Below are 9,685 nucleotides of genomic sequence, written 5' to 3'. Positions count from 1 at the left end.
CAGCCAGTCTGTCTTCTCTCCACCCCTCAGAATCTTCTTATGTTTATTTTATCTGTAAGGTCTGTGGATTTTGGTTGTATTTAGTGGGAGTAGAAAAAAGTACTTCAGCTTCACCTTTCAAGAAGCAGAAGTCCCCAGTTCATTCATTTTTGAGCAGTGGTCCGATCTCTCACCCAAGTACAGACTGTCTTGTGATAGAGCTCGAATAACCTGAATCCACAAACGTCAAAGCCCTTACCAGGCAGAGTGGAGAATGCAAAGACGAGCCTCTTCCTATTCGTATTAATTGTTTTTCATCCTACGGAATACAAAGTGCATTCGCACAAAGGAAAAGCGTCCGGGGTGTTGTCTCTGTCTTAGACTCTTCCACAGCAAGGTGCAAAGCCGCGCCACCCCTCAGGCCTCTGCCTTTCTGTGCACTGACACACTCACATATACCCTCAAACACAAATAGCAGTTAACGTCGCAGTGTCAGCTTCATTGAAGCATCGTGAATATTTTAAAATACTTAAAAATGGATGTAGGTTTCACTAGCGTGCAATACCAGTAACTTGATAGAGCTGAAAAACAGTTTTTATTTCTCTTAAATGCTGTCGTTTGAGGAAAAGCAGGTTCGATCACCAGGAGAATAACATGGATGAAGTAGAGCCGGGATGGGCTCTTAAGGCCTCTAGAATCTGGTTCTAAAACTGGTTCTTTGGATTACTATCCCTTAGAAAGGTCGCTGTTTTCCTCTTTATTGGTTTAACGTGATACCTGGCACAGAGTAGTTGCTCCATAAAGACAACACTACAGAGTAGATATTTTGGGGTTGGCAGTTGGAATAAATGCATACAGCTTTCCCTTAGAAGAACATAAATGTGCTCAGCCTCCAAAAAAGTGTCTTTCTTATTTTGTCTTGAGGGTGTTTCTATCCTGTCTCTGACTTTCTTGGTATCTCATTGAGTCATTGTCTTTGTGTGTGTGGGGGGGGGGGGGGAGGGGTAAGTACTGTTCTTAGAAACAACTTTATTACAAGTTCTTAAACACTTCCCTACATCCATCGCAGAATGGCCTGACTGATATAACACTGTTCTCAAAGTAGCAAGCAAGTAAGTTGAAGTTCTTGTTTAGACCCTAAGCCCTGGTCTCAAGTTGACCTCATAGTCTTTCCCTATCTCTATTAGGGCTTTGTGCCCTATAACTCTTAAATTTTTTTTTTTTCTAAATTAAATATTTCAAACATTCACAAAAGTATAGAAGATAATGTTATTAACCGCCATCTATCCATCCCTTGATGCCCTTTCTGGTGCTAGAGGTCTCAGCATTGGCCAAGCGGCTGAGATACAGCCCACAGGGTCTTCTGGCAGTTGGCCTGGCCCTGTCAGTTGTGTTGGGAACAATGGTGTGGCTGTATCTTTCGTGGGGCTTTTCACATTTTAACTCCTCAATGGAAAGTGTGGGGAGAGGGGACAAATGGACTGCGTAGGGTCTATAGGCTGGTAGACTAATTTTTCTTTTTACCTTCTCTGTGTTTTTATACCACTGCAGTTTCTGCATGTGTAAAATGGGAATAATCATTCATTCATTAATCCATTCCAGATATCTTTATTCTTAGAACTTACACTTAGGTAGCAGAAATAATAAATCAGTAAAATAGAGAACAAAAAAGTAGGTTCTCTGGGAATTTAGAAGTGGGAGAAGTACTTCCAGCTGGACAGGTCTGGGAAGGTCTCATGGAAAGCGAGGATTGGAGTCAGGTCTTGATGTGGATTTGGGTATGGGGAGATCTGAGGAGCGCAGATATAGGCGAAGAATACAGGGGCACAGAGATGACGAGAGCCGCCCACATCCTGGGGGCTCCCCTTTCTTACTGCTCACAGGAACTGAGATGCCAAATAAGGTTGCATCCCTAGAGCTTTTTGGGAGAAAAGTCCACAGGTGTACAAGCCTATTCACATCCTATCAAGTAGAGGAACAGGTAAATAGGATCTGTGAAACAGGATTCACGGGAACCCGGAAAGACCCATTAGCATAGTAATGGCCGTCTCACTAACCCCTGGCTGCAGGGCTGGTGTGCACGTTATGCCCTGTACAAGCTCCTGTAGAGTTAACAGATAGGGGCTAAAACCCAGCCAGGCTCTGCCAGCAGAGCTGGTCCAGGCTGTTTCTACCCTGAGAAGCACCTTGTTCTCATTTGCCAAAGGCATCATAAGGGCCCAGAATTTGTTTCTTTTTGTTTCTTAATGGTGCTCACATATCAAGGCCAAATATTTAGTGTCTTACTGTAATATTTGCCAAATGACTTCCTTTAGCCATCTGTAGGAGCTCAGTCATCGTTTTGAAGACTGGCTCTGTATCAAAAATTTGCAGATTCAGGAGGACACTATATTCTCTCAGTTCCATTTTTGCCTTCTGCTCTCCTCGCTACCTTCTTTAGGTTAGATGCTTAGAATCTCTCCACTGCAGGTGAGGATATGGCAGCTAAACTGCTGAGCACCTACACTACCCTGGATGGCCTGAAATGCACAGGTCCCTGGACCTCATCCCTGCCGCTGCAGTGGCAGACACCTCCAGTCCCTTTGGAGCCATCTTGCTACCTGTGTCCTGCTACCCGCTGTCATTGTGGTTGCTCCTCAGCCCGTCTGGTCCTGCTTCCTTGCATCTCTATTCCTTCCTCCCTCATCCTAGTTCGTTTAATTCTGGAAAAGGAGAGATTCATTAGAGAAGGAAAAAGAAGGATCACAAGTAAAGACACAGGGAGGATAATGAAGGGAGGAAGATTGGGAGTGTTGTAGCTATAGAGAGCAGGGAAATAATAAAAGCCACATTCGCAGTCATAGTGGGGGTGAGGATGAAATCACCCAAAGCGCACATTTCGCGGGCAGGGCATCTCCGGCACTGACATCTGGCTCTCAGTAACAAGGTGACCTTCCTTCCCTCAGGTGTCCTCATGACTTCTCTTGCGGACCATGTCCATGATCCTCTTTGCCTGTGTGGTAAGGGTGAGGGACGGACTGCCCTTCTCGGCCTCCACTGACTTTTACCACACCCAAGATTTTCTGGAATGCAGGAGACGGCTCAAGACTTTAGCCTCGCGACTGGCCCAGTATCCAGGTCGCGGTTCTGCACAAGGATGTGACTTCAGTATACAGTAAGCAAGCATGTTCACTTTTCCAGAACATCAGCAAAATTCGGGTTACTTACTTTGAACCGTATGTCGAGGTAACATTATGCTGATCACACTGTGTGTTAAAAGCGGACCAGCGGTCTGAGGTTGTGTGTATTTACAGCAGAATCAGGGAGCCTCAGGTGTTGCTGCTGGAACCCCTGCCTTTGTAAGTGGTGGCCATGAGCATCCGGAGACCCAGGTCCAACCAGCTTTCATGCTTGTGGTTTGGTAGTTTTTTCCACATTAGATGCAGGGGTAGAGAAAAGGCGAAGAGGGAAGAGATACCAGCCAGATTAAAATGGCAGGGAAGGTAATGGACAAGAGTGAGCAGCCAAGAAAATAAAAATGACTTGACTTATAGTTGTTGCCTTCAGGTTTTGCTTTTTAAATTTTTTTCACTTAAAAATTTTTTTTAATTAAAAACTTTATTATGTGACAAGAGCAGGAGAGTGAAAAATGAGCACAAGTAGGTCCCTCTTCTTAAGGAACTTAAAGTCTAATGAGGGAATAAGAAATATATACTAATACAGTGGGAAAAATAATCCAATGAAAATAGGAGTCAAGTGGTTATAATAATCATAGTAATAACAGCTAATACCGTAGAGTGTTTTCTTTGTGCCAGGCACTATTCTAAGTACTTTCTAAGGTTTACGAGGTCGTCAGTAGTATTATGCTTGTTGTATAGAGCAGGAAACGGAGGTTAAATGACTTAAAGTCTAAGTTTATGCTGTTAATAAGTCGTAGAGCCAGGATTTGAATGCAGGCAGTCAGGCACCAGGGTCTGTTTCTCATGTGTTTCACCATTTCTTATGCTAGGGCTTAAAGCAAAAAGCCCTTCTATGGAGGGATCAGGGGCAAGGCAGGTTTTGAAATATCAAAATGGCTTGCTGTAGATGTTACGTCATTGTTCTCCAGCATGTAGGCCTTCATGTACCAAGTCCCTTTTGCTCCTTTTGAATAGACAGTTTTTAGTTGACCTGATAAGATGGGGTTGTTTTAGGGGAATTCAGTCTCAGAATGAGAAAAACAGAAGGAAGAGTCCAGGCCTGAGTCCAGGCTCGGAGGTGGTATCAGGAGAATAAGGATGTGCCCTGAAGGGGGTGCTACAGGCAGGCACGCGCAGCCGTCACCCTGTGATGCCGGGCTGTGGGTGCTCAGAGCAAAACCTGAGCTGCCTCTGCCCGTGTCTGCGGCTCCTCTCTCCGGGTGCCTGGAACCACCTTCCTCACTGTGCTGTGATTGATTGTCTAACATTCCAGGGGAGCTCTGTGCTGGACCTCAAATTAGGAAACCTCTCTGTGAAGAAAAAAATGCTATGACTTTAAATGAAATTCTAGGTACTTCAGTTTTTTGACAAGTGGAATATAAAATGTTCTATTTATTTGTATTTTGAATAAAATACTCACCATTATTTTCACAGAGGAAAGCGGAGCCCTTTCTCCTTACAGATGAGCAGTGCCATAGCTTATTTTATAGTTAAGGAGTTGAATTATTTTCCTAAGGTTGCCATATCAAATTGCCAAAAACCGCCCTAGAACAACATCGCTTCCTTCTCTCACAGTTCTGGAGGCCACACGTCTGAGATCAGGTGTCAGCAGGGACTTGCTCTCCCAGGCTCTCGGGAAGAACCCTTTCCATGCCTCTCTCCTGCCCTCTGGCGGTTGCCAGCAGCCCTGCCATTCCATGTCTTAAAGTGGCAGTGCTCCACTCTCCGCCTCCCTGGTCATGTGGGCTGCTTCCTCCTGTCTCTGAGACCAGATTTCACACCAGTCATTGGACGAAGGCCCTCCCTAACCCCTGATGCCCTCATTTCGTCTTGATGACATCTGCAAAGACTCTTTCCAAATAAGCTCATATCCACTGGTACTGGCTGTTGGGACTTCAACATGTCATTTTGGGGACACACTTCAGCCCACAGATAAGGGTGCTTTTTCAAATAGAAACACCTCCATCCCAAAGAGACTTAGGTCCTTCTGTAAAATTCCTTGTATAAGGAGGAGGTCATCCTTTTTTAAAAAACATTTATATATAGAAAACATTTTTATATAGAGACTTCCAATTACAAAAAGATGGTAGATCAGCATAATCTAAAACCCTCTTGCCAGAAACACCCAGAAATGTGAGTAAATATATATAAAATCCTTTTAAATGTGCCACTGAGCTTGAAAGAAAGAAATCCCAAGGTGTCAGAAATGAAGGGGGAACAGAGTATCGAGGTGGTAAGTGCGTGAACTAGCGCTGAGGCTCCTGGGTCACCAGTCATAGCAAACTCAGGGCTTGGGTTTCAGCACCCGTGAAAGGAGAGGCCTTTGGGCTTAGGTAGAGTGAGGTGTCGGAGTAAGACCCACGCAGAACGGAGGGGCTCTTCAGGCTCCAGCCCTAGTGGAAGGACAGGTGAGAAAGAGTCTGCCCCCCGGCACAAGGCTCAGTCACCTCTGCTTGGCTTCGGATGGGAAGGAAAAGTCTCACCCAAGAAACTGAAAACCTGCCCCTGCGCCTCATGTAGGATCGGAGTTTGAGGTTTTACTTCCTACTCCCCACGGCCTAGGAATTCCCAAGCCGAAGTCCACACATCAGTATTGGTTCCAGGTTGATGGCACTCCTGGAGCAGCCGGCCAAACCCCTCTGGGAGAAGTGTGTCACATAATATTGCAGGAAGCGTGTGTAGTGCCAGCTGGGTGCTGGGTTAATCGGGGGAATCACTCCGTAAATTATATAAATGTCTAACCATTATGCTCTATACCTGAAACTATTATAAAGTAATATCGAATGTCAACTCTAATCGACAAATAAAAGTTAAAAAAAAAGCGTGCCACAACTCAGCGCTCGAGAGATTCTTAGGAAGAAGATGGACTCCACAGCAGTGAGGTCTCAGCAAAAATGACAGAGCACTTAGAGGGGATACTCCTCGATGAGGGGGGTCAGTGGGCACAGCAGACAGGAGAACTAGAGTCTCTAGAACCTGAAATGACAGTGTGAGAGTCTGAAAAGGAGTAGAAAAGGGTGAAAAACTGTGCATTTATTTTATAAGATCAGAGTAATCTTAGTGCCACAACCGAAAGAAGATGGTGCAGGAAAGGAACGTTAATAGGCCAGTCTTACTTTGTATAGACACAAAAGTCCAAAATAACACATTAGCAAACTCAATCCAGCAGTTGTATGCATATGAATACGTAGAAACTCACAACCGTGAAGGTTCTATTTCAGGACACCAGGATGACTTAATGTTAGAAAATCTGTTGATGGAGATGAAAGAGGAAAAACTATTTTCCTCAGTAGATGCAGAGAAGCCTGGGGCTACTTCTTACTAATGGAACATGCCTCCTCGTGCATGAATGAATAGGAGCGATCACACGCGGGCATTGGCAAATACTGCTCGATAGTGCCGAGGAAGTATGATAAAGGCACAGTCCCCAGGTAGGTCTGGCTGAGGAGACAACGTGCATGCAACCTCCAGCTGCGAGGCTGTTGGAGGCCGAGCAAGTCCAGAGTTGAGGCAAGATCGCGTCGGACTGCGGGATGGGAATACACGGGTCTGTTCCCTGGTAATGTAGATGTCGTCCTTCCGTTTCAGTTTTTCTTCTTCGGGGGATGTGGCCTGCATGGCTATCTGCTCCCGCCAGTGTCCAGCAGCCATGGCCTTCTGCTTCCTGGAGACCTTGTGGTGGGAATTCACAGCTTCCTATGACACCACCTGCATTGGCCTCGCCTCCAGGCCGTATGCCTTCCTTGAATTTGGTTCGTAAACTCTTACGTATTTACTGTTCTCTCTTCTGGCATTGTATGTGTAGAATTATAGTTTAGATATGGCTTTGACCATCAAGGAAAATCACTGGAGGTGCAGTAACATACCACTGGAGAACAACCTTGTGTCATGAGATTTCATAGTGACAGAAGTGGCCTGGAAAGCTTCCACGTTTAGCACTCTGGCTTGTCACCTCTCAGAGCCTGGGGACAGGGTGGAGGAATGGTGAAACCTGTATAGGTTATTCACCGCAGCCCTCTGGGGCAGGGGTCAGCGAACTGCGGCCCACGTCCAGTGCCAGTTTTTGTAAATAAAGTAGAACACAGCCACGTTCATTCTTTTACGTGTTGCCTGTGGCTGCTTTACCTTGTCACCAGCGGAGTTGAGCAGTTGTGACAAAGACGATGTGGAGCCCACAAGCCTAAAATATTTACTACCTGGCTCTTTAAAGAGATTGTGCCGACCCCTGCTCTGGGGCTGGGCTGCTCAGTGGGGGATGCGCGGACTTGTTCCTCCATCGTGGAGTAAGTGCAGAAAGTGAGAACGTGTTCGACATCCCTGCGGTATTTTTCATTGCATTTTATTAAAGTATCAGTCCGCAAGAGTCTAGAAATAAGAAACAAACTAGTCCTTCACCAGAAGTTTGAGAAGCGCTGCTGTGGAAGAGGATGCTGCTTTCCCAGGTGCCGCCAGAGAGGCCTGGTAGAGGCTCGGGCTTCGGGACACGGCCTGATAATTCGGGTGGACACACCTTTTCTCAGGTGTGGTCCGAGGCATTTCGAGCTCTTGGGAGAACGGGTGTACAGGTGGAGCTGGAGGACATTCCGTGGTCTCTGTGTAAACAGCCACTGTCTTTGTGGTGCTTTTGAATGGGGGGCTGGTGCAGGGCCAGCACCTGGAAGTGTGGCCTGTCGCTTGTGCTTCCTGGCAACTGCTGCCATAACCCTCACTTTCCCTCGTGTGGCCTGTTGGCCAGCACATCAGGGATGGGCCAACACCTGCTTCTGGTGTCGTCCGAAGGTGCTGGGAAGCTCCCTGGTACACAGGCCCCAGCCTGGTAGACCTGTGACACAGACTGAGAGCTCTGACTCTGAGTCTCCCCGCAAGGCCCTAGTCAGACTGTGGCTCTCAGCCCCACATCTTCCTACGGAGAGGACCAGATAGGTCGCAGCCGCAGCGTCCCTTGGCTATCATTGATTTGTAACTGGTGGACCTGGGTTCTCTCCCCTCATCTCTGCATGTGCCTTCCTATTAAAGTGGTGTGCTTGATCTGACGGGAGACCCTTCCCCAGCAACAGGTTTGCTCATTATTTACTAAGAATAGAATATGAGTAAAACTATACTCATAATAGAATTAAGTGTGATATTGCTTTGCCAATATTTATAAAACTTCATTCCAAACTTGGCAGTGGATTAATGCTAACATAAATAAAAGAAGTAAAAACCAATACCTTTCAAATACGTAATTCCAGTTTGCATGATGTATTTGTCTTCATTTGTAATTTTTTTCACATGTCTTTTGTTGAGATAATTAGGTCAAGAATAACCATCCCCATTCTCAGGCTTAGATATATTCAGTGACCTGCCTAGAATTATACTCTCACAAGTGGCTGAACTAAGAATCAAACCTTTCTCCCCTAACTCCCTCGTCACTGAGGTTCTGGAAGGTGTTCTTGCCTTCTCCATAGGTGGACTATCACATTTGAATTATTCTGCTCTGGAGGGAGTGATGAGACCAGTAATGATATGTAGTAATCATTTGATGATATGTAGACCAGTAATGATATGTAGTAATCATTATGTATAGTTTGACATTCTGGAGAATCTGGATGACATTTGCTTACTTTAAAACATAAACTTCATTTAGTACATATTTTCTTATAACATCTATTGTGCTGAAAATGTTCACCTTGACTTGCTCTCCCTTTGCAGACAGCATCATTCAGAAAGTGAAGTGGCATTTTAACTATGTAAGTTCCACTCAGATGAAGAGCAGCTTAGAAAAAATTCAGGAGGAGCTCAAGTTCCAGCCTCCCACTGTTCTCACTCTGGAGGACACAGATGTGGCAAACGGGGTGATGAATGGTCACACGCAGATGCTCCTGGAGCCTGGTAAGTGGCCTGCTGTTCTCTGACGTTGGTGCAGATGGGGGGATATTACATATTTCAAAGGGACAGTGATTTCTTGTACTAGGAAGGTGTGTTTTGGGCGGGAGGTATAAAATATGTGTTTCCAGGTGGCTGTTATAAAAATCTTGACCATTATGACAATGAGTTGATCTGAGGGGAGATCAACAATGAAATTCAGAATAGTGACTTGGCAGATTGTTTTTTATCCAGGTTGAAGTCTACAGGTTTAAATATTGTAAAGATTTATTCTTTTTTGCTGGAAGTCACTTATACAGATTAGAACATTGTCTGTCTATCTATCTGCCTTTCTGTCTGTCTGTCTGTCAGTACATCCATCCGTCCGTCCGTCCATCCATCCATCCATCCATCCATCCAATTTTTTCCTTTGACAGTGAATTTTCATCTTATCTCATCACTTAGTGAAACATTGCAGATCTCCCCTGAGAGATCCCACCCTCCTTCATGGAGGAAAGGGAGGGCCACGGGGATGAATGCGGGTAGGGCCAGATCCAGGGCCTCTGGTGCTCCCACTGTCTGGTTCTCCCTGAGGCCTGGGGACATCCCTCTATCCCTGTGCATTTCCGTGTTCTTATCTGAAGAACGAGGTGTTAACGAATGTGCCCACAGTCCCCTGGCATTTCGTGACTTAGTCTGGCCTT

General features: G+C 45.6%; 1 protein-coding gene across 2 annotated transcripts in view; it reads left to right on the top strand.

Moving 5' to 3' along the window:
• The window catches only part of SEC22C (SEC22 homolog C, vesicle trafficking protein), a 28,583-nt gene that overhangs the window by 9,423 nt on the left and 9,475 nt on the right, over positions 1-9,685 (top strand). For both annotated transcript variants that reach the window (XM_039837429.1, XM_039837428.1), the window contains exons 2-4: positions 2,925-3,133; positions 6,726-6,889; positions 8,829-9,008. In XM_039837429.1, coding sequence (XP_039693363.1) covers positions 2,952-3,133; positions 6,726-6,889; positions 8,829-9,008 — 526 coding nt within the window. In that variant the 5' untranslated portion in view covers positions 2,925-2,951. The remainder of the gene's footprint in view (positions 1-2,924; positions 3,134-6,725; positions 6,890-8,828; positions 9,009-9,685) is intronic.

Source organism: Pteropus medius, unplaced genomic scaffold (assembly GCF_902729225.1).
Source record: "Pteropus medius unplaced genomic scaffold, Ma_sr-lr_union100, whole genome shotgun sequence".
In the NCBI taxonomy this organism is placed as follows: Eukaryota; Metazoa; Chordata; class Mammalia; order Chiroptera; family Pteropodidae; genus Pteropus; species Pteropus medius.
This window is presented reverse-complemented; position numbering and strand designations above follow the sequence as displayed.